The 25,043-nt window shown below is 39.5% G+C and overlaps 1 protein-coding gene across 2 annotated transcripts; it reads left to right on the top strand.

Annotated features, from left to right (window-relative positions):
* Positions 1-799: 799 nt before the first annotated feature.
* On the top strand, positions 800-23,991 carry LOC135475007 (protein-glutamine gamma-glutamyltransferase K-like). 2 transcript variants are annotated; one of them, XM_064754736.1, is made up of 14 exons: positions 800-1,049; positions 6,907-7,055; positions 12,421-12,600; positions 13,100-13,363; positions 13,932-14,050; positions 15,409-15,516; positions 15,829-16,006; positions 16,450-16,585; positions 17,416-17,519; positions 18,153-18,395; positions 19,044-19,322; positions 20,304-20,464; positions 21,209-21,345; positions 22,798-23,991. In XM_064754736.1, exons 1-14 carry the CDS (start codon positions 1,003-1,005, stop codon positions 22,952-22,954), a joined length of 2,262 nt encoding a protein of 753 aa, XP_064610806.1. In that variant the 5' UTR covers positions 800-1,002; the 3' UTR covers positions 22,955-23,991. The 2 variants fall into 2 exon arrangements, with proteins under 2 accessions (XP_064610806.1, XP_064610805.1); XM_064754735.1 differs by having other exon boundaries at positions 12,418-12,600.
* The last annotated feature ends 1,052 nt before the right edge of the window (positions 23,992-25,043 follow it).

Raw genomic sequence — 25,043 nt, 5'->3', positions numbered from 1 at the left:
AGCCGAATGCGTCCGTTCAAAAATGGAGCAGCAGACGATAAAAACAGCACTGTTTACTTATCACTTTCCCTGTATATAGTAGATAAACTATTTCAGGCATACAAACAAGCCACCGTGTGCAAGTAAAACAGGCCTACACAACCACGGAAAACTCCACCGCAGACTGCTTTATGAAGAATTGCGCCGAACCCATCTAATATTACCTTTCTGATAAAAGGACTTTAATTTACCAGATAGTGCAGAGATGCGCCTGTTTTTGCCGGGTAACACTAATGAAGGGGAGCAGTCATCGCTTTCTCCTAAGCTTTTCTATCTAATTCTGCAGTCCCTGGAAGCGTCTGACAAGTCCGTCGTCATGGAAACAACCAGTTGGTGAGATGTAATTGCTCCTCCCGCCAAACATGTACGTACCGTAAAGTGTACAGTAATACACACAAAGCGGTCAGAGAATAAGTCAGGTCCTGCGTTTAGTATCTACGTAAAATGTCACTGAAACTTTCCTGGAGGAGATTCATAAAATGCATAACCAATTTTAATATAATCTGAGTAGAACGTTTCAACTGTCAACATGCTGATTAGGCTTGGACATGTTTATTGGGGATACACCAAAACGAGGAGACTGTTTGAGGTGCGGCGGGATGCGGAAGAACATTTGTGGGGGGTGATGCGGAGAGCATGAAAAGTGTCATTGACACCCACAGCTTGGCACAGTTCGTCATCTCGCGTAGTTTGCCCCCAAATACGAGAATCGGCGTGACTGTCTGTACTAAGTGATTCAAGCTGCCGGTTGATTGTTTTGTTAAGTGGGAAGCTCGGGCAGTTCAACACTATCTCAAACTCCGGAAGCTCTGGGCGCATTAACTAACTATTGCTGCTTTGTATCGGGGTTGGACGGGAGGTCTGGTTGTACTACATAAACGCATGTGTATGTGCTTTGGAGCCTCGTATATTTGTTGAGAGACTTTTGGATTCTAGAAAAGGAATTTACGTTGAAGAGAACAGATGCACCGGGATAAGTATGAGATACAGCAAGAGTCGAGCAGCCCCAGGTTAGTGTAGTTTGAAATGCTAAAAGGTTACTAGCATTCCGCCTGATGCCAGCTATCTTGACAGCTATTTCTGTCTTCTTCCAAATACAGTAAACTTTTCTGTGCATTGTATCACGTATTATGCTTTCTTTTACATTAAAGAACATATAGTTCAGTTCACTTCATTAGTTATCTATCACCCAAACTGACTGAAATATTTCTAAATCTATGAACAGGTAATGGTTTTTGAGCATTCAGTTGACATCAACAATTACTTTAAATTTTAAGGGACCAGGCCGGGCATTATGTAATTGTTATCATGAAGTAATGAGAATGTTTTTGTGATGGTTTGGCTTTCTGTTTACCCTTCAATACCAATGACTCCTCCTAAATTTGAGAACAGAGCATGGCAAAGGAGCTTGACTGCATATAGGGCCGTGTTGAGTGTACCATTTCCTGTCGACTGGGTTACAAACTGGAAAGCGTCACTTGTCATGGATAATGCATGTCATATGGTTTATGTCCTACAAGGTTGTGCAATGGGGCACATCGTGTGTAGCAGTGTGAGAGAAATTAGGGTGTTAAGTTTGGGGAGAGGGTGGGAGGGGGTGTTGGTAGAGCAGCCGTGATTCTAAGCGTGTATCACGTAAGAGCCAACCGAAAGGTTACAACTGGCCCCGCCCCAGGGTATGTACCGTCGTACCCTAACAGCATGTAAGTCTGACAGAGATTGTATGTATGCCCTCCTTGTGGTAACATGGAGCAATGCATATAACACTAGCTCACATAAGAGAGTAAAACTTTTCTTTATGACTTGTCTAAAGCCGGACGAGAATTAACATCAGAGAGCCCGTTCTGTTCCACTAATGACTCAGTTATTTGTCACATTTAGTTATCGTTGAAATATGGATAATTTTAATATCCATCACACGGCCTATATAACCACGATAAACTTTTAGTGTGCGTGCTTTGATACTTTCAACCTATATTTCGGTCATTTAACGTTAGTGTGTATCGGAATATGTTGAGTCAGATTTAATAGCCTGCTGGTGATGACATCTGCATTAAGCATACAGAAATAATGGGGGTGTTGTCTGGAAATTGTCAAGGGAAACAGTTCACGGTGATTGTCATTTAAATAGCCATTTACCCGCAAACTATCCACATATATATATATATATATATATATATATATATATATATATATATATATATATATATATATATATATATATATATATATATATATATATATATATCATGCTTGCACAGGTTTTTAAGCTAACACATTCGCTATGGTTATACGGTGATGACCTTGCAACAGGCGCGTCACTGCATCACGCTGTACGGGCCACGGAGCGCTCATCATAGAACCGTAGCTACGAGTATGCATGGGCATCGAGAGGGATCAATGGTAAATCGCTTAGCTCATCCAGGAACGGGCGCAGTATGCTAAACAAAATAGATTAACTGGACCGCGTGGATATATGGTGTTTGTTTTACGAATTTTTTTGTGCCCAGAAATATTTGTAGCAATATCTCCTCGTACTACATGAAAGTAGTAGAAGTAAGGTTACTTGTTTACTATTCGCCACATCGGACACCTCTCTATCATACTGCTGCTAAATTGCCGAGAACAAGACACTAGCTTTCCATACAGCAGTCAGAGAATATTTAATACGATCACTTACTCTGTGCTACACGTCAGTTTCAGTGATCGCACGTATCTAGCTATGTAGACTTGCGATGCCCTTTTACATGGAACTCGTTAATCATTCAGTTGTTTGCTTCGCTGATTGGATACTCTTAGGTTTTCTTGTCAGGTTATTGGGTAGCTTATCTCATTTATTGATTCCATGATTCTTTGGCCGGTTTATGTCTGTGGTTTAGATTAACCGCAGCATTTCGGAGATTCCATGTAACAGCTACCGATACGACGACTGTAAGCATCACTGTTAACATGGCGCCGTCCCCGCCAAATCCCAAGTTTTTTTAGTTTTTTTCCTGCTGTCAATATCAAACATACATTTTCTCATTGTTTTCGGTGTCTCTTTTCAGCAGGCTGATTTCAGTGTCAACACGCTTTGCAGGAGGGGCCGATTAAAATGTTGTTAATAGTCACAGCCGATCAAATCCAAACTAGTGAGTTCTATGAAGGTTCGAATCCAAGCGGCTCTTTCTGGCTCGGGACGTTTGTCGGATACCTGATGAGGGTCAGTGGTCCACTACTATGGGAACTCCGGTTTTCTCCTACCACAAACCTGACGGTTGTCACGTATATAAACACAGCGTTCACATCAAATAGTCGTATGTTTTTAGTGGAGGAAACTGCATTGGCCCAAGTAAATCACTGACCTTTGGCAATTAACTTATCAACCTCCTTACGTGTAACGCATATTCTTTCTCCGCAGTTTACCTCAACGTTAAAGTTATACAGGAGAACGGTATGTGATCCCAAATAAATTTCATGTTACACGACCTAAATGACCACACACGTGCCTGTAGACAGCTTATTACCACCACAAGCCCAAGAACAGTGCATGGCGACAAGGGAATCTCAAGGGTCACTATCGCTGATTAAAAATTCATGTATATACACTACAGCCTCTCTGAAATTAAGGATGTGTCAACAACTCCCCGCCAATTCTGAATTTTGCGACCGATTCCACAAAACAAGTTATGAATACAGACAAGTCCAAATTTGATGTGTGATTTAAACGTTCACTTTTGGACAATTGATGTTAAAACTGGAAAAACTTGGGATTTGTTATTAAGAATATATTGAAATTTGATCTTCGATAATAAACTGTGTATGATATTGAGGTTTGAATGTAGATTTAAGCCAATGGTCTCCTTGTGGAATCGGTTACAGGCTAGTATTACCAAGTTTGCCTGTTTGAAAATCTTTGATTTCTGGATGATGTACGAGTTTCCCGCGAAGTAGAGTTTCACAGGATCGATCCGTATTGTGCTGGGATTCCCGTCGGAAAGAATTATCTGTTTGTTGTCATAAAGTCGTCACCACATACTAAAGTTCTGCGGGTATTCACGTGATTCCAACTCTCCACTTTTCGACTTTAATTGGACGATAACTATTACACTGGCAAGTATGTGATTAGAATTTATGATCTGATTAGGATTTGTGAGGAACCAAATTTGTCGACACTTGGATTTATTTATTTATTCGATTGATGTTTTACGCCGTATTCAAGTATATTTCACTCAAACGTCGGCGGGCAGCATTATGGTGGGAGCGAACCGGGGGAAACCCACGAACATCCGCAGATTGCTGGCAGTCCTTCCCACGTAGTGCCAGAGAGGAAGCCGGCAATAGCTAGACTTTAACTCACAGCGACTGCATTGGTGAGAGGCTCCTGGGTAATTGCGCCGCGTTGGTACTCTAATTATCTCGGCCACGGCGGCCCTGTGTACATTTGGAAAAATACTTCATATTATATTAAGTGTAGACCCTAATCACCTTATACATTTACGGACACGGAAAACGGCTTGAGGGTACATGTATAAAAGTTAAGGCAAAGGTTTACTGTACCCGTTTGCTTAAGTGAAATGTTGTTTGATTTCATTTGGGACTATATACTTGTGACAAAACCGTCGCAAGTGTATAACAGTTGCGGTGCACACTTGACTACATACATGAGCAGTGTTTTTTTGTTACACTTGCAAAGGTAAGACAACAATAGATGAGATCTTTGAAACAGCATTAAAAATATTGACGGAAAACATAAGGAGCACGTCATATAAAATTACAAGCATGGAGCAAATATTAAACGTTATTATGGTAACTTATATTCTTATATTACAGGGCCCAATGAAAATAATTATCATATGTCACATGATATGCAAGTTTATGCCATGTCTCTTCTTCGTATAATATTCACTCCAATACTTTAAGTTAAGTAGGAATGTAACTGAGATACTGAGTAATCACACCCGGCAAACGTAAAGTCGGTCCGATAAATGGTTGCTGAAAAAAAGGGCAGACATACATGTATATAGGAGGCCAACTGAGATTCCTTCCTTTATAGATGAAGAAAGACACCGACATGGCTGATGGTTGTGGAATTCACTACGAGGTCGGTATCGACAAGACAACTGCTTTGTGTTAAAAAAAGGCTCTTGACAGAAAAAAAGCACGTGGGAACCCAGGCTTGCTCAGATTCAAATTACTCCTCTTTCATCTCCTTCAAACGCCTTCATTCTCTACAGTCCTTGTTATCCTGGAGAGAGAGATACCCCAGACACGTGACCGTCTCACACAGACAATCACAGCGCGAGCTGTAACCTCTCAGAACTATTTCTGGTCGCTCATTTGGGTGTGATCCGGGCGCCACGCCAGGCAAGGATACACAACAGATGTCACGTGTATAGTCAGAGTTGAACTATTTATGTTGCTATGTTATCGTAAGGGTTGTGTTCTATTTCCTCGCTTATATTGACATACATAAAAACACTCAATCTATTTCTGAGAAAGCTCCGCTAGAATGCAGAGGTAAGACAGCCTGAATAGGCCTTCCGAATGTGATTTCCAAATTGTCTTAATAAGGTACATCTTTTGTAGTTAGCACAGGTATGAGAAGACTGATGCAGTAGTTATTTATAAACAGAACTGTAAGATAATCGTTAGATACTGCAAGATGTGTTGAAACCAGTTCGGCTGACTGCGGTAATGCTTGTTCAACACAACAAAGGGATAGAAAACCGATGCTATCTAACCTTGCAAATATTTTATTCGTATGATAAGGGTTTTTTTCATATTCGGCGTGACTTAGTGCAAGTTCTTTCACTGCTGGTATGTAGCAGTGAAAGAAGAAATTGGTTGCTTAACTAAGTAATTAACGGTATTAGCACATGTTTAGTGTCTTTAAGAATTATTTACGTACTGCATTCTTGTGTGAAGAAACCGGTCGTTAAGTATGGATTAGAGGGTTAGTAATCTTACGTTGTGTCCTGTATCTTTCTTCCTTCATATCTTCATTCCTTCATATTGTCATGTGACCCATTCGGAAATTCCCCAAGTTGCCTACTGGAATACATGCTCCGTGTCTCGTGAGTTGTATTCTTCGTTCAGCCACATGCACGTCTGGGTTGCACAGCTCCCCACAGTTAAAGGTTTCCTCGACATAACGGGATCGCCTGGTCTGTTGTTCCATGGAAAGCTTTGTTACAGACGACCCCGCCTGGGCGTTGTTATCCCTGAACTTCCGGCTACCCGGACCGTCCAGGGTGTCAGCACATAGTCTATATGATAATCACCGAGCTTGATCAGTGGCGCCCCCTTGTCTGCCATTTAGCCTGATCTGAATAGTAATTAAGCTGTAATCGGTATGGACAAGAGATTTAAGCCTAAATGATTGCGAAAGAAACAGCTGGTTCTGTATTGGGTCAGGCTCAATCTATCATTATCTGAATGCTCTTGTACTTGACTGGGAATCCATTTTTAGGCTTAGGCTGAAGTAGTTTATTCGGTTATAAAGCATTTTTGGGCGACCGTTTCTTCTTTATAATGTGAATTCGATTGCAAATAGTTCTCCAGATAAATGGCTAATTCCTGAGTATTCGGCTTTGTCATGGTAACCTTGCAGTTCTCAGGAAATCTTGTGATATTCCCACATGCTATCACGTTGACGACTAAAATACGAACTGTTTACACAAGCCGTTTGGTGGACAGTTGGATTTCTTCAACAGAGCTTTGAATATTGCTGATCAGACAATGGCGAAGCACGACAATTCACGGGATAGCAAAAAAGGAAAACATGTGTGAGCAGACAGAGCTGTTTGAAAAAAATTTCCCTTGATTTGCTACTTTGTGGAACGACTTTACACTGATACCAATCCTCTGTGTCTTTTCTCTCATCAGGCCGACATTGTCAGAGAAATTTGCCTCGGCCTACGGGAGCATCCGGGGGATTTTGCTGGGCTCCAACTTGACCGGAAGGAAGGCCGCTTGTCCAGAAAGCCCCTTTACAGAAGATGCGCAGCTCACCCACTTCCGGAAAGAAAAGGAAGGTAATCATATTTTCTTGTAGCCGTATTTATTTATTTGATTGTCGTTTTCCAACAAACTGAATATTTAACCTGCATATTTGAGAACACTAAGTTATACGTGTGAGGAAAACGTTAAGGACTGACCAGGTTCATGACAAATGCCTGGTGCAAAGCAGGATATAAACCAGTCCATGTTGGATTTGAACAGGCGTCCTCATTGAACAAGACTTGTAGAATGAAGGGTGTCTATAAATACCTCTGAACCAGTTATATTCACCCGCTGGAATTCCCGTATATACCTGCAGAATTTTATATATTGTCATTTAAGCAGCATTCATAAGTCGAGATTATATAACTGCTGCATTTCCCCTAAAATGGAACATCAGTTGAATGTATGCGATGCTGTATGTAAACCTGACGCAAATACCACCATGTCCTAAACCCCCACCTATATTTATGGTGAACCCATTTGTCAAATTATTACTGACAGTGATCTATCATCACCATTATATGCCAAAGGCTCCTACACGACTGCGTTAATTATCAAAATTAGTCACTGTAAATGATTTATTCACGGTCATATACAACTCTATTATCTGAAGGACTTACCGGAATGATTTCACCAGCCTTTAGGGGTATTTCACCACAGAATGTCAGACGTTCGGAGAGGAATCTCAGTTCTGTATAACTAGACCTGCGCAGAGGGTCCTTTTCATGCCACAGTTGCTGAACAAAATCCCATCAATAGAAGGAATAGCATATCCCTTATAAAGAAGATTCAAATCTGAGTAAATGTCAGACTATCAAAATGCTTTTATATGTTGCTGCTTTGTGGTTAGTGTGCTAGCACAGAACAATGAACTGGGGGCCAGCCTCTTACCAGTGCGATTGTTGTGAGTTCAAGTCCTTTCCAGTCGTACATGGGAAAATCTGGCAACAATCTGCTGATTGTCGTGGGCTTCAACTATGATGCTGGTATCCGTCGTATAAGTGAAATATTTTTGAGTGCGGCATAATACTCCACTCAATGAATAAATAAATGAATAAATGTTACTGACGAACATGCCTATAGTGCTATTTTATTGACACATTGAATATTTTATTCATTTATTTGATTCGTGTTTTACGCCGTACTCAAGAATATTTCACTTATACGACGGCGGCCAGCATTATGGTGGGAGGAAACCGGGCAGAGCACGTGGAAAACCCACGACCATCTGCAGATTGCTGGAAGACCTACCCGCGTAGGACCGGAGAGGAAGCCAGCACGAGCTGGACTTGAACTCACAGCAACCGCATTGGTGAGAGGCTCCTGGGTCATTACGCTGCGCGAGCGCGCTAAGGAACATTATACTGAATATTTTTAATGTATGTATTTGGTATGATATTGTAGCACAGCGTAAATGTGGTAAAACCTTAATGGGATAAATCGGATGATATTAATATGAAGTAATTTTGATTTTTCCAAATTCACCTCTACCCGGCATGTTTAATTTACTGTAAAATAATGCATATTTATGCACTGCATGACCAGACCAATCGTAAACGACAGAGAGTGCTAAAATTTTCTTCAACACCATACTCCTTACAGCGCATGCCTCGCTTTATACCTTTGACTTTACATCACTGCCACCAATAGACAAGCTTGAGCTTTGGAACCTTTGAGACGCAACCTAGGCTGGCTTAGGCTTAGCCTCATCACTTGTCTCCTCCCGCTGAACTATTATTCAGCATTCATCAAAAAAATTGTTTTCGGACCTGGTAAGAATTATGTTCCACATACTGTAGAGAATGCATGTGTTTAAAATATTATGAGAGGCAAAGGTTGAGATGGATTGTTTGTGCTTTCTGACATCACTCCCTGCCTCATCACCGTGACCCTAGTGACTTCGGCGTTGTTCAAGATTTCTATACAAAATGTGCGATTGGTGGCAGTGATGTAAAACGAAAGTTAGGGAACGACGCATGCGCTGTAAGGAGTATGCTTCAACACCTCAACCTAAACAGAGACAACATCTTTCAATCCGCGAGTAATTATGATACGTAAATACACCAAACAAGTGTTTGGTTTTATATCTAAACATGTGCTTATTTGAATATAGAGTGGGTTAAATGCCCATCTCATGTCTATTTGACACCTGTGTACAGACAGTCTAAACACATCGCTTAGAGGAGCATTCTTTTTTCAAACACATTACCTGTTGAGAGTGAGACATTTCCTTCGCCTCAAACAGTTTAGCCGCGGAACAGTTTAGTTTGGATCACTCCAGTATCACGTGAGACAAAATGTGCTATAGATGCGCAAGGAAATCTATGGCAAATGGCTTCTGTCCGTCATCCGTTAAACTAACAGTGTTTTGAAAGTCGATGCCTGTACATTTAAGCTCAAGAAGCATTCACGTAGGATTGCGTCCTCAGAAGGCATCCTACTAATCAAACTTGGAATTGAATATACCAGCTTCTGATTGGGTGCCAACAGACGGCCTTAATGAATGAGTGACTAAGAATCAATTATCAAGCTGATTTGGGTAAATATAAGATACGTTATTTCATATTTTCGTAGCTAAGGCAAGAAAAAGCAACCTACAAATGGAGACGTACCGGTCTCTAACTTGTGCTTTCAGCAAACAGGAGCATGAGTGGACTTGTTTATCAGGTATCGATATGGGTTAAATATACGAACTTAAAAGAAAAGACAACACAAAATTAAACATATATATATGGATCGATAAAGTATCCCACATCGAGTTTAAAAAGTTTAATTTTTTGTCTTTGTGATGATGCATAACAGAGATATGGCAGATCAAAGACATCAAAATCGCACAGCGAAAGCGGCACAATGTTATGATAAAGCAATCGTTTCCTCCAATATATATATATATATATATATATATATATATATATATATATATATATATATATATATATATATATATATATATATATATATATATATGCATACGTCATCCGAACCCTGTTTGCCCTTTTCACAATATGTGCGTGGAGTACGCGTGACGCGACATCGTTTTCACGGTTGCCTCAGCATGGCGCATCCCATGGCCTGATACAAGAATTCCAGATTTAAAATTAAAAATGTCTTTTACGGTTATATTATTTGCTGTTTTTTTTTTTAATATGACAGTTTATAAGGAATAGACATGTATGTTATTATCCTGGGGGCCATACATGTCGCCAGGTTTAATATGTGAGCGCAGATTACAAAGAGTTTGATGATTAAGCATTTCGACTTCCGTCAATAAAGTGAAGCTTATTACAACACTGTCACAGGCAGAATGCTTTGAAAGTGTGTTGATTACTGTTTTGATTTTGCCATGACATTTAATTAAAATCTTAGTCCCTAGACTACCAATTCCCTTCTGTTAACGTGTTGACAAGAGTCACACGGGTATATACGTAAATCAGTCTTTAGCCTCAGATGTCATGTCCCATTATCTGCATGCGTTACTTCTAAACTATGTGAAGTTTGCTGTATGTATGGTATAAGAAAAGTAATCCAATCCAGCTGTAACTCACCTTTTTAGAATAGGTATCATCTTTTTTCTCTTGTAAACTTAAAAGCATTTGCCGATACGGGTGCAAAACTATTCGAAGCCATAGACGCAACAGCTCGATTTAAGAGAAGGACTTAAGTTGAATAAGTTTTGACAGGTTTCATCACATCAAAGAAGGACATATAAAAAGTGAATTAGAATGAAAGGAGTCTTCCAATAAACAAGATGGCAGATATACACCGTACTGTATTCTGAATTGATGGTGAAAAGTTCAAACATGGAAGTTTTACCTTACACCAGAACAAAAGATTGTAACATAATGGATAAGTTTGAAAGATCCACGTTGGACCAGGAGTTCTTATAAGATGATGGTTAAAATTGCAAGAGATCCATCCTGAAACACAACAACAGATTGCAATTTGATGGTATTCACTTGAGAAGATCCAATAAGTAAAAATGTCTGTTGGATGCTGAGATAGTCGTAAACGTTGTGGATAGCTCGCTTTCTTTTATAATTTTTTTTGAGTTTGTGATTTTTAAAACTGACATATAAAAGATAGTTTGAATTGTTCATTATGCGTATACATGTATTTATAAGAGCAATATAATATTCATATAATGTCGTATGTTGGTATGTTCTGATGTTTCGTATATGAAAGGTATTTCAAGTGGACATTCCATGATAACTTTCACAAGTATTAAGGGAATGAGACAACTGTATATAATCAAGCTTTATTTAGAAATACATATGAACAGATGCGTGTTCGTTTTAGGAGGGCGGGTCAGGCGACTGTTGACTCGCCATTTCAAAGACGGTTTATTTCTCCAATCTGGTGACACTCTCATTTAGGGTGATTAGTTTTGCTTACGATTCGTTTAAATTTTGCAAAATTCAACTTTTTATATCACCCAAAATTCGCATGATGCTATGTTATATTATGACGTTTGTTATGAACATTTCTGTATAACGGATCAAAATTTCAGCCAATGGTGACCAGTATTATTGGGGTCAAAGAATTTTGTCACCTTATCAGCCTTCATTTGGGTTGTATCATAAAAATTGTGTTCTTTGAAAAACAGACAATATTCTGACATATTTTAACTATAGATGAAAACAAAACAACACAGAAAATGTGAAGTGTGTATTACGATGTCTGTGACAGCATTATCCATTCAGTGTTGTAGCACTCTTTAGTTGTGAGAAAAAATCTTTGGCTCGGTTGCATGAAATGCGCATGTGCAATCTTAGTACTGCTCTTCTATTCGCTAAGATAGACACGTATGCACTCAGGTTATTTCATTTGACATGTTACACACAGATGTGATGGGGTGACCTTGTGTAAATATTTATCCTTTTGTGGGTGTTGGATACAAAGTCCAAACAAATAAAGTCATTTACAACGACACTGGCAAAAATAATAACTGCGTTTTACCGCACCCTTTGGAATAATCCAAGAACTTTATTAAAAACCGGCAGAATTATTATCATCTATGATTTTACTGGAAATGTTAAGGATTGTATCATGCAGAACGGATCATCATTGACATCATGAGGATTGGGTTACCGTATACATCCGATGTCTCCTATAACTGAAAATCCCAACACAAAACATATCAGCTATATCATGCAAAGAATCCAATAATGCTAAACAAAGACAAGTATTAATAGCAATAGAGTGACTAGCGAGACTAAAGCCCTGACTGAATAGGCAGTCAGTGGTGAACTGCGGTCGTTTGTGTTTTGTTATTTGCTTGTTTTTTTCATGAAACTCTTGAGTTAACGATACAACGGATGGCAGCATATCACTAACTGAATCAATGTTACTCTTGATTGGTTCAGGCCGAAATGTAATGATACACCATTGTTACAGAAGGTCAGTTAAAGCCAAAGTCGGTGGACTTTATGCGCACGATAAACCGAGAGGCTCATCGGACAAGCGAGTATGAACTGGGCAATCTTATCATCAGGAGAGGTCAGCCGTTTGAATTGACCGTCCATCTGGACAGGCCTTACCAACCCGAGGAGGATGACGTAGTTTTCAAGTTCGTCACAGGTAGGGTATTATATTCGTGAAGAATAATAATGTCACGGTGCAACCAACAACTTTCTGGGTATGCTTCGGTAACGAAACAGAAATCATTACCTGTATTCTGAACATATGACCTAGTACTTGGTGCTCTTCTAATTACATGTAAATTAAATACATTCTTCTAATCTTAAACTAAATCTTCGCAATAGGGTATTTAAAGACCAATATAAAATACTGAGAGATACCCTTACCGAACGTTAATCTAGACAAGCTCGGTGGAATATTAGAGGAGGTGATGGACACTCCCTGATAGTGTCTGAAATAGTTTTCATCTGTAGGTATTCCGTACCCAGTAATCTGGCGGTGAAATGCCACAGATGCCGTTGTTAACCTATGGACATGCCCTGTTAAAGCACAAAAATTCCGCGCATCCGGGCAGTGAAAAGTTGGAACCGTCTTGGTACATACTGTTTAAATATAAATGTGATTAAGTCTACAAACCTCTTTATTCCACACCACACAGGCAGTCGTCCCATGCAGAGTAAGAGTACAGTGGTGCCTGTATCTAACGTAGGGGAAGCCAATTCCAAAGACTTCTGGTCTTACCAGATCTTGGCCACGGAAGAGAAGACAATCACAGTCCGGGTGACTTGCGCAGCAGACGCCATCGTCGGCAGATACCAGCTCTTTATCGAAACCTTTCACAAAACCCAACAGGGAGAACTAGATACCTACCGCTTCAAACACCCGGACGACATTTACCTGTTGTTTAATCCTTGGTGTGCAGGTAAGAAAAACAGCTCAGACAGTTGTCTCATATAAACGGTTATACATGTATTTACACGATTTTGGTAGGTTATCATATACCCCTCGACGTTTCCTCCCGCCATAATGACACCCTCCCTTATATAAGTGAAATAAACTTGAGGACGTCGTAATCCCTCCACCATCATTTTTTTTGCCAGACCTTTCGACCAATGTTGGTTTGGTCGCGGTGACCAAATCCCTCTAATAGTGCCCAGAATTCTGCATGATAAGTACTTCAGGTCACTCGGATAATACACACAGCTTTCAAGAGGTTTTTCCCTGACAAGTCATTTGTATGAAATATTCTTTTGTTCTGTATAACGCTATAATTAGGCAAGCAGGCCACGTTTTAAAATTAGTAAAACATGATCTGTGAGTTTATTCCCACAAATTCCTTCCTTTAAATGGTAATTGTATAGTAGTAATGACGTTGGGATTGTGTTTTTTTAAACAATATACTCTAACATAAAGGACTTACACTATAGAGACTAAAACCAGAGTATATTGTGGTCATATTTGTACCACTGAGGAGGGGGTTTCTTTCCCAGACGACCCAGTGCACTTAGAGGATGAACAGCAAAGGCTGGAGTATGTCCTCAGCGAGACTGGTCGGATTTGGATGGGTACCATCGGGAAGTTTACAGTTCGACCCTGGAACTTTGCCCAGGTAAATCTACTACAATCCCTCGCACCCAGCCTCATTGGAGTCCTACGCCATAACACGGGACCGTTAAGTGTCTCTGAACCACATCCTCTGTTTTTCTGATCATGCGCTGTGCGGTTTTAGGAACGACTTTATCTTTTTAAGGCAATCTTAGTTCCTTCATTCCTCGGTGCTAATATTATATAGCGATAGGTTGCCTGAAATTCACTTCCTCGAGACTCAGCTTTGGGCAAAATTTGTGTTATCCAATTGTTCCGATTTGTTTGGGTCCTTAAAGTGAACACAAAGTCTTCCACTATATATACATAGAAAAATGGATATAGGACAGTTTTCACAAAAAACATGTAAAAAATTGTATAAGGTTTTGAAAGCCGATAAGATGAAGTTCAGGATTGGGGATATGACACTGTCTAAACAATTCACTCCGAGTAGCCATGTTGTAGAAGCCCTTATGAACTTGGCCAATCACTAGCACTGAAAGCGACACGTGATAATTGGCTGTCACGTCAAAAAACTTATCAGTTCTCGATTGCCAATGTGTCGTCTTATATTGGATAGACAAATATCGCTGCTATAAGCTGGATTTTGTGGTTAGTTTAAGTGTTAAACTGATGCATTTTGAACCACACATTTATGAGAAGGGAACTGAGAACGGCTGCCCGTGCCACATGTGTACATGTTGGGCAGGAACTGCGGTAACTTGTCAGGGTGACCAGGCAAGATAACGGCCTCGGGAGAGTCATTGCTTGAAGGAAAATATTGTGACTTTGCATTATTTTTCCTCAGCAAATGCAGATTTATTACGAAAATACCTTCCCAAAATCTTAATGAAATGATCTGTTATCAATCAGAACGTCCTGCTATGGTCGGTTAAATTCGACCAAATGCTTACACCCATGCAGGACGAGGACGAGCAGTACCGCTAAAACACAACGCTTGTGTCCACGAACATCGCCCTGACCGAGCGCCAAACTAAAAGAGACATCGGCCCTTTAAACACAGAACAGAGCTGATACTCTTTGGTTGGGTATCAGGCATTTTTGTTGAATTTTGTCGTTGTCATATTGTTTAATACCAATGGTACGGGAAGTTCATAGGTTTTGTGACATCACTCTAGATATCTATAACATGGCAAAATGGCGTCACCAAATGAGTGGTTAGGTACTGACAGTTGTTTGCTATTTATTTTGCTCATGATTTTTTAAAATATTTTTAGAACATTTCTGGAATACTACTTTATTAATTAATTCAGCTTTAGTGACTGACTTTATGTTCACTTTAATATTCCATATGTAATATAAACATGTACCTCAGTCATTTGTAAATTTGTTTTCAAAAGCCCTGCCTTCCGTTTCTTTCAGTTTGATGACGTTTGTCTGATGGCGGCCTTGTCGTTGTTGGAGAGGTCAGAACTGGGAGACCTTGCCCGAGGGAACCCGCTGACAGTGGTCAGGTGTATCTGTAGAATGGTGCGTGAACTGATGAAAATGGCTATAGGTATTGCAGGTGCTTTGGCAAGTGGAGTTCCCATAACGCAAAGTATACAAACATTGGTTGGAGAAGTTGCTTATCGTTGAAAGCCTATTGTAGCCGTTTCTTTCTTTTCACGCCGGAATTATACAGCAATACGGTTTTTAAAAGGAACGTATTAATAGAATCACGAATAATATTACGAAAGTATTTATTTCATGGTTAGTGTGTTTCAAGAAAATCCACATGATGTTGCAGAAATCGAGAAGAAGAGGTAAAAATCATTGTGAATTTTTTTTGGATTGTCACAGATCAACAACAACGAACGGGATGGAGGTGTACTTGTCGGCAACTGGTCTGGAAAATATGACGACGGCGTAGCGCCACATGCATGGAACGGAAGTTCAGCCATTTTGGAAGAATTCTTGAAAAGGCGAAAGGGCGTAAAGTTTGGTCAATGTTGGACATTTGCAGCAGTAGCTACAACATGTAAGCTCGAACATTTTTTCAGACATTCTGTAGAAGTAATTTCAGCCTAGTCTTTGTAATCTCCAATCTTCAGTTCAAACTTTGAAGAGATTTTTTCTTTTCATTAATAAAAAAAATAATAATGCAAAAGACCATAGCATGTAGCGTAAAATTAGAACAACGATGAATATGGCGTAGTTGGCAAATGACAGGTGAAATATACAGCCTATTTTCAATATACTTAATGTTTTTTCTAACGGTTTGTGTAAATGCTGAAAAAGTAATGACTAACACCCCATGGTTTAAGTAGAACTAGGTAAAAATGTAGTTACGTTAATTACAATTAATCAGACGTCATGCACTGGTCTAGAGTTAGCAAAAAATAACACTTCAATTTAAACGAATATCTTATCTCTTTCATTAAATCCCTTAAAATCCCTAAGACTGATTTCTTGTCCTTGCAGTATGTCGTGCACTGGGCATTCCCACACGGTGTGTGACCAACTTCAAATCTGCCCACGACAGTGATTTCAGCTGTCCTGTTGACTTCCACTGGACATCGGACGGCAAAGCTCAGCGGCAAATGGACGAACATATCTGGTCAGTCAACTAATCGTTGGTGTCTTTAAGCATAATAATCATACGTTCTACTTCAAAAACAGCACAAATTATTATTTAAAGAACGCATACATCACTAGCTGATTTGTTCGAGTAGCTTCAAAACACTCTGTTATAAAGTAATGGATTATTAGCATTAAGTGGGCTTATAAACCTCATTCTCCGACAATTTTTTGCTTGAGACTGATTGGAAAACTATCTGAAAATACCTTTAATTACTCGTGTGTTTAGATTTAGAGGTCAAATGCAGTCATTATCTTAATTGTACGGTGAATTATGTCGACCTTAATTATAACACACCTTGCTAGTGACGCCAGACAACTTTATTCGCACAGTTCATGTTCAGTTCCTTATAAAAATTATTGTGGAGCCTTGCGAGTATTGGTCTGGAACTTTCAATTTGGTTGACGGCTGGTATGCAAATATCTATTTCGACGCATAGATTCGTGTATTGTGAGCGTGTCCAGAACAAAAGCAAAGCGATATTAAATACCCTGTTTAGGTCCAGAAAAAACTGTTATTACGCCATTAATGAAATACATATATCTACAAAAAAAGTGCAGGCATTTTCAGACGGAGTTTTGGATGCTCACTTCATGTTGACTGTTAGTTTCCCGTTACGCATCACTTTTAATATTGTTCTATAGCAGGCCTGTTCCAATGCTTGGCGATGTACCTCACTGAAAGAACATGCTTATGTCACCAATCTTGGGAGGTACCAAGTCACACACGAGCAGGAATAAAACCAAAAATATTGCATAACATAGTGCAGGGCCATGTTGTATCATAACAATGACGTGGTTTGGCTACAGGGATTATCATACCTGGAATGAGTGCTGGTTCCAGAGACCGGATTTACCCAAAGGTTACGATGGATGGCAGGCATTTGACTCCACTCTGCAGGAAGTCAGCGAAGGTAGGTTGAGATTTTGCTGGTTTGTTTCATTAGGGTTTAAAGTTTCATTCAGCATTATTTCGGAGATATAGGTTGTGGTGGCTCAAAAGTAATTTCTTCGATATTCCATGGATAACGGTGCTCTGTAATTCTGTACTTAACATTAAAGCACGTTAAAGAACTCGGTATATCTGTATATTTCAAGCACGCAAATTACTTCGAAGAAGTTTCAAGATCGAGGTACCTAAGCAGCTAGGCCAATACGGTTGTTCAAAAGTGTATTAGCTAGTACCAAAATTACATGGTAGTATGTATTTAAGACACCTTGCAGTCAATGTAGTTGCACAAAAGCTGAGAAGATCAGCAGCAGATTTAGGTCATATTTAACTCATTGTAACACAATCATTTGTTGGTTAAGTACAAAACTGAAGACTTGGCTTAAAAGTTCAGCCAGGTACATGTATCCAGATTTAAAACGCTTTTGCACAACCCGTGTCAACTGCAAACAGCAGTCTGGCAACTCGAAGAAGATACAGGCGACACGAACACAAGGCAAAGATTTGTTTGAAGTTTTAAGAATTCACCTATCATCTCTAGGAAGTATGGCGTTAAGCAAGAGTCAGTCAAATAAATAAATGAATTTATCACCTCTAGGCGTGTTTACGTGTGGACCAGCGCCGGTCAAGGCGATCAAAGAAGGCCAACTGTACATACCGTATGACGCCAAGTACCTGTTCGCCGAACTGAACGGGGACAAGACCCACTGGTCAGTGGACCAAGAGGGCAACATGACGGTCCTTGGAACCGAAGTCTCCGCCGTTGGCAGGAACATCAGTACTAAGGCAGTGGGCGCCATTTCCAGGGAGGATCTAACTCAAATGTACAAGTATACTGAAGGTCGGTGGTGACAAACGCTGATCACTGTAAGCTGTTTTTCATTTTCAGCGCGTACGAATAAAGCAAATTTAGTATTGGTTTGTTTCAACAAATGTTTGATGGCGGTGTGCTGCTAGCTGTCTTGGTCAAGTTTTTCCACGTATGCCATTGACGTGAGAAACAGTAATCCCTGGAATATGTTTTCTTGTTTTAAACCACCAAGACATTCACAGAAATTGTGAGTTGAAGTCCAGCTCATGCTCACTTCCTCTCCGGACCTACGTGGGAAGGTCTACCAGCAGTCCTCTCTCCATAATGCTGGCCGCGGTCTTAGAAGTGAAATATTCTTCAGTACCGCGTAAAATACCAATCAAATAAATAAACAGTCAAATAAGTCTTTGGTTCAATCGGAGAACAATTCCATCTTGAATGTACTGATTTTCTGACCTCAACTAACATGGGTTTTGCTTATGTGGAGAAACAAGATGACCGTGTAAAATGTTACAGAGTAGCCGTCAAAAAGATGATGGTAGTGTCGATCATACTATAGAAAACAACATTGGCAGAACAACCGCGATGTAAATTTCCCAAGAGACGCCTGATGTTGTCATTAGCTATAATAATTTTTTTCAGGCACGTAGAACTAAAGAAATTTTTTTCCATCCACAGGCTCAAAGGAATCCAAAAAAGTTCTGGAAGCAGCCGCCCGACAGTGTTTCCGGAGAGTTCCACCAATTCCCGACACAAATAGTCAAGATGTAGACTTTCAGTTTTCGGGTGAAGGTCATCGTTCCGGTGATATTGGGGTTGTTTTAAAAATGCGGAACAGCTCTGGAGAGAGTCGAATTGTGGATGTGAACATGTGCGCTGTGTCTTCAATGTATACTGGTGTCCCGCTAAATCAGATAAAAGAGTCAGTGGTATCTACAGTTATAGAACCACTTTCGGGTGAGTGAGATACAGAAACTCTATGCCGAATATTTAGCTTTTTTTTCATTACATCACAATTGGCCTAATAAAGTTGTTACTATAAACATTTTTAATGTAACCATGACATAAATATTACGTAAATGCAGATGCAGATGTAGTTCTTCTGCAGAATTTGGTTAACCTCATTTAGACGTGTTATGAAATCAACAATTCATTCCATTAGCAATCTTGTAAATCTTTTCTTCTCATGTGTGTACTTCAGATTTAGGTATAAAACTGAATAATCTATAGATGTTATTTTCGCGAAAAAGCTTTTAGAGTTACCCCCCTTTAGCTGCATAAAGTTGACACCCACAAAATGAAGCAGACTACATTTTCGACATTATTATGTCAGAGTTCAATGGAAATGAATGCGGAAAAAAAAAACATTAATGGTAATGCCTTGTGATTAAAGTGCATGCCATTATGATAATTTGTATGTTTACAAATGCACTGTAGGGACTGTTCTAATGGGCAAACAAAGGACTTCGCTTTTAAACCTTTTGGGAGTTTATCCTCGCCACATATTCTTGAAAACAAAGTTCCGTTGCCTTGTAATGTACTCTAATGTAAGAACTATTCCGTTCGTTCACCTTATAGGCACGGTGAAGAAAATTCAACCCCGTCTGTTGTTAACTTGCAGCATATCAAGGTCAAAAACAATCAGTATGAAAAGGTTTCCTTAAATTGGTGAATCTCACATAATCAAACCACTGTTAGCCTTGTAACCTCAGATTTTCTAGGTCTCCTTTACGTTAACACCACAATTAAGCCCTAGATGTCTGTTCTCCGAAAGCACCATGCCTTAAATATTTAACTTCAATAACGAAACCTTTTGCATTTATCTTTACCTGGTCTCGAAAATTAGAACTCATACTAGAGGGCTCTGTGTTCACAGCTTGTAGAGTGATTACGCAACTCCACGAACGTTGTTGAGCATTATATCGCATCTGGTTTCAGAAAGCCAAGTTGTGATGTCCTTGAAATGTTCCGATTACATCAACGGCGTGGAAGCTGATGCGCATGTCAGTGTTTACGTGCACGCTTCCGTCAAAGAGACCGGTCAAAAGTTTATGCAGAGGCAGACATTTTGGATTGACAAACCTCAGCTGGAACTGCAGGTAAAGTTTACAATTAAAGTAGCTTTTGGTGGAAATGATTTGATTGTTCACACGTGATGTGTTTCGAAACCTCAAGGAATGGCCATATCGTAAAGTCTAGAAGAAAGTTCATTTCTGGTTTAGACTTAAGGCTGATATTTGAAGACAGTTGGGCATGTTTTTTCATCTTCGAGAATAAATTCAGGATAGAATGCGTGAATAATAGTTTGATCCTATGAAGGATCGTTTATTGTTAGAAGAATTCAAAATTCGATCAGTGTGAAAATTGGTCATCACTGGTTTTGTATTTATTGAATAGGTAGGGTTTGTATGTCATTGTGGGAGAGGGTAGAGGCCAAGGATTGAGATGCTTGTCTTTCCATCGTTATAGGGCAAATTGGGTGCGAGTTCAAAACCGGTCGTTGACTTGGGATTTGTAGATTTCTCTTATTGTTTCTGGGCCTTGGTGACAGTAAGCTACTGGCGAAGCTGCTTTTGCAATCTAGCATTCGTGGGAGGCCGCTTGCCATCCACCAGTATGGTGTGCACATCTGTACGTCACACGTGGGGAAGTTCGTCTAGAACTTGCCAAAGGTCGGTGATTTGCCCCAGGCATTCCGGTTGCCTCCATGCGTAAAACAGTCCCTACTCATAAAAAAGAAGGAATATTTAATATAGCGTTGAATAACAATCAAATAAATAAAGTAAGCAGATATCAGTGTACAGGCTCTAATTTGTCTCTCATCTACTGGTCGTCTTGTTTAGGCTCCGACAACGGCCCAGGTGGGAAAGAGCTTTGACCTTGTGGTAAAGTTTACCAATCATCTGTCAGTACCGGTAACGAATGGACACCTAAATGTGGACGGTCCTGGGATCCAGAGACTCGCCTCCGTGAAAGTCAAGTAAGTATACTCACACATAATAGTCTCAAAAAATTAATCTGTTACTTTTAACAGAAATTATAATATCTGAGTGATGTTAGAATGTATTGTGTTATTCTGACACAATATTCTGGCATGTTCAACATAATATCCTGTTAATCTAATAGAATCTTTATGTTGAATTAATAGAATATGTGTGTTATATTTAAGAGAACAATCTGTTCAATAACAGAATACATTCGAGCAACACTCAGACAACAGGTTTTCTTTTAAAATTAGTAACAGATTAGTTTTTTGAGTGTATACGAGTCTGGGCAAGTTTCACAATGCTAGTTATTAACACAAGGTTAATAATCAAAGTTTAAGACTTCTTCTTAAAGCTTAGTTTTTTGGTACAGGAAGATAAAATTTGAACACATTTGATGAGGTGGACAAAATTTTGACTTCAAACCCAGAAAAATAAACTTTTAGTTCGTATTTTTATTTAAGTCAGAAATGGCTTTGTGGATTCAACCCCTGGTCCCAGGATCACGAAGCAATCTTTAACTTTAAAATTTCAGTCATTAAATTTGGTGTCTACCTTTCCGTTAGTTTAGCTGAAATTTGTTGTAAAATAACATACCCAGAATCTAGGCTGTCAAGCAATATTTTGCCCTTGTTAAGTAAGAAATAAACAATTTTAAAGTGATTTGAAAATTGACTTCCCAGGGGAGGGTATCACAAAGATTCGCATCGATTGCACGATATTTGGTGAACTGTATACCACTGAAAATAGTCATTATGCTTTCACATATAAAGACACGCGCCGTATGCTCCTAAAGACCCGCGGATGTGCCGCACGCCCTGGAGTAAGTGATTTGGCTTTTATATGGCATACACGTTGAAGTGGCTCTGCTGATCGAAATCTATTCGTCACATGTGGGAAAAGTTCGTCTGTTGGGCGCCAGATATAAATGAAATTACGACACCATAGAAAGTAAACCTGGACAGCATCGATAGATTGGTAGCAAATAGGTACACGTCCATGTGTACAACCGATCAAATCTGGGCTCTTGTCAATTTAGAGGAGTTGAGGTTATATTTTAATTATTCATCTAAATGATTAAATAGTAGCCACTGATGCACCCCTAGCGTGATGGTTTAAGTAGAATTAAGGCGGATGGTTTTCTATATATGGTTTCCTCTACGCGTGAAACATATAGCATACTATATCCCACGTGAAACGGGCCTGAGACTATAATGAATTACCTTGCTTGAACTAAGCTTCCACCGCCTTACAACCGGGGATTTGTCAGCTACTTGAAAATTTGCGGTAGATTCCTTACAATTCCAGGAGAGTTTTCTCAACTCATACACCTACTATTATCTAGGTGAAATGGCCTTGAGTACTACATACAACACCGATAACAAACATTTTAACAACGTGATCCACCCTAAACATAAATAGTAAAGTTTTGCTTTTGTCATTTGTAGAAAGTCAATCGCACCGGGAGAGGAAATCAAAGAAACGGTACAGTTGAAACCGAGACGCCTTGGCAGAAAGGAAATAATTGCTAACTTTTACTGTAAACAGATTTCCGACATTACGGGCATTGTCGATGTGGATTTCGTGGCTGAGAGTAAAGTGTAATGGGCTTGTCACCCACTTCCGGAAATCCATCGTTATCATCTGCGCATGCGCGTTGATGTTACTCTCCGCTGATAATCAGCAGTCGGGGATGACATAACGTTTTATAGCCTTCTAACAGAGCCAGCGCTCATTAACCTCTTAATCTTTTGCGCATGCTCTATATAAACTAACAATTATAGGCACCAGTTTATATGTAAATTTCTCCCCAAAGCGATCTGCAAGAAAGTCTAATACTTGTTTACCTACGTTGTAAAGCCGCTGTATTTCTAAAAAAGACTTTCAAAGTAAACAATAAAAATACTCGGTGCGTGCACATACTTTAAAGGCAGACTGTTAGATCACGGGGATGGCTTGATTTGTGTTGAGTTCCTACCAGTTCATTACGTGTTACTGATATTGGCAGTTACAAGTGAGATACTAATTCAAGTCTGTTATTTTTGTATAAATGACATCGGCGATAAATATTTTTGTGAGTCTATACCCTCGTTGTATGCCTGTAATTTATGGTTTTTCATTTTCTGTCCTTGGCGATGTGCGGTATTTATTTAGCAGCGATATACCATTGTCTAATTGAACTTGTATTGGTCTTAAGATATAAAATTTGATGAAAGTAGATTTGCTCAGTTATACCAAGTGCTCAATGTCCTTACGACATTAATATATCTTTACAGATATAGCTGTAAAATGAATAAAAGTTTTTGATTCGCGGTATTGAAACTATAATAATTTAGTATTGATTTAGTAATTTATGTTGTTTAGGGAAAAAATGTCCAAATCGATGCGGCAGAAGATGAGTAATTTATCTTTTAAGGATATATGTTACGATTACGATATTCTGAGTGTTCCTATGAGTCATTTTGCGACTTTTACTTGTAAAATTTTGCCTAAAATCGGCCTGGGCTTATGCTTCTATCGAAGGCGACAAGAGTCTGTGTCAGTGTCTTCATATGATATAGTTGTGCATAAAATCTATTTACAAAGAATAGAACTCGTGTCTGCTTGTTTGATTGACGTGTATTATAGCTAGCAACATTATATCGGGGGGTTCTTTAGTCCAGACCTTGAGCACGACCGTGGATTACGCCTCGTTATCAGAACGCCCTTGTTTTACATGAGACATGTAAAACGTGTCCGTTGATGTCATATTTGAATCTAGGTTTCGGCGGTTCTAGGTTCCATTCATGTGTTATTAAAACACATTATCGCACCGCGTTATCAACCAACTAAACACGAAACCCCAAAATTTTATGTTTTATCGTACCTTGTTATACTTTATTAACAATCTTTTTACCAAATAATCAATTTAGCTATTAACTATCAATTTAGCATATAACAAATATAATGATCATCACAAAATAGAAAATCATTACTCTAGCATGTCTTCTCACATGGCCAATCGATCATTCTATCTCTGTTGATGAGTAGTGCAGTATACCAGCCTGGATTCGGACTCTTGACCGTATCATATAATATTATTTACCGGCCCGGATAGCACAGTAGAGCGTCCGCTTCGGGACCGGTAGATCCAGGATCAATCCTTGGTCGAGTCACACGTAAGACCTTAAAAGAGGAAGTTGTAACTTCCTCGCTTGGTGTTCAGCATGAAGGGGATAGTGCAACGACTGGTTGACCCGTATCAGTATAATGGCTCGGGCGGGGCGGCTTACTTGCCTTCGGTTAGTCGTCTCAGTGATGCAGCACTAAATAAAAGAGCGGTGGAAATCCGTCCTGCAACAAGGAGGCACATTACACGTGCATGCACCCTAATGATTCCTTCGTCGTCATATGACTGAAAAATTGTTGAGTACGACGTTAAACCCCAAGCACTCACTCACTCATATAATATTATCATATTGAGTGTGGCCATATCAGACGAGGAGCTACTCTTCTCACGCAAAGGAAGGTAGCATGTCTTCTATTTAGGGTCAAATGATCTGTCGTGGAGAGAGTACGGAAAGGGTTGTGTGTGTAAACAAACACATGGCCGTGAGACTGGGGGGAGATGATTGTTATTTGACACCGGCTGTGTGTAGCATGTACTAGTTATTTCTATTGAGTTACATATATGGCCATGAAACATACACATATG

This window comes from Liolophura sinensis, chromosome 9, assembly GCF_032854445.1.
Source record: "Liolophura sinensis isolate JHLJ2023 chromosome 9, CUHK_Ljap_v2, whole genome shotgun sequence".
Taxonomy (NCBI): Eukaryota; Metazoa; Mollusca; class Polyplacophora; order Chitonida; family Chitonidae; genus Liolophura; species Liolophura sinensis.
The sequence above is the reverse complement of the archived record's forward strand: the minus strand, read 5'-3'. Positions and strand labels throughout refer to the sequence as shown.

Coding starts and splice junctions, on each gene's coding strand:
- LOC135475007 (XM_064754735.1), top strand. CDS start 1,003: ATGCACCGGGATAAGTATGAGATACAGCAAGAGTCGAGCAGCCCCAG. Junction 16,007..16,449: donor TGCAGCAGTAGCTACAACAT/GTAAGCTCGAAC, acceptor TTGTCCTTGCAG/TATGTCGTGCACTGGGCATT. Junction 18,396..19,043: donor AATGTACAAGTATACTGAAG/GTCGGTGGTGAC, acceptor TTCCATCCACAG/GCTCAAAGGAATCCAAAAAA.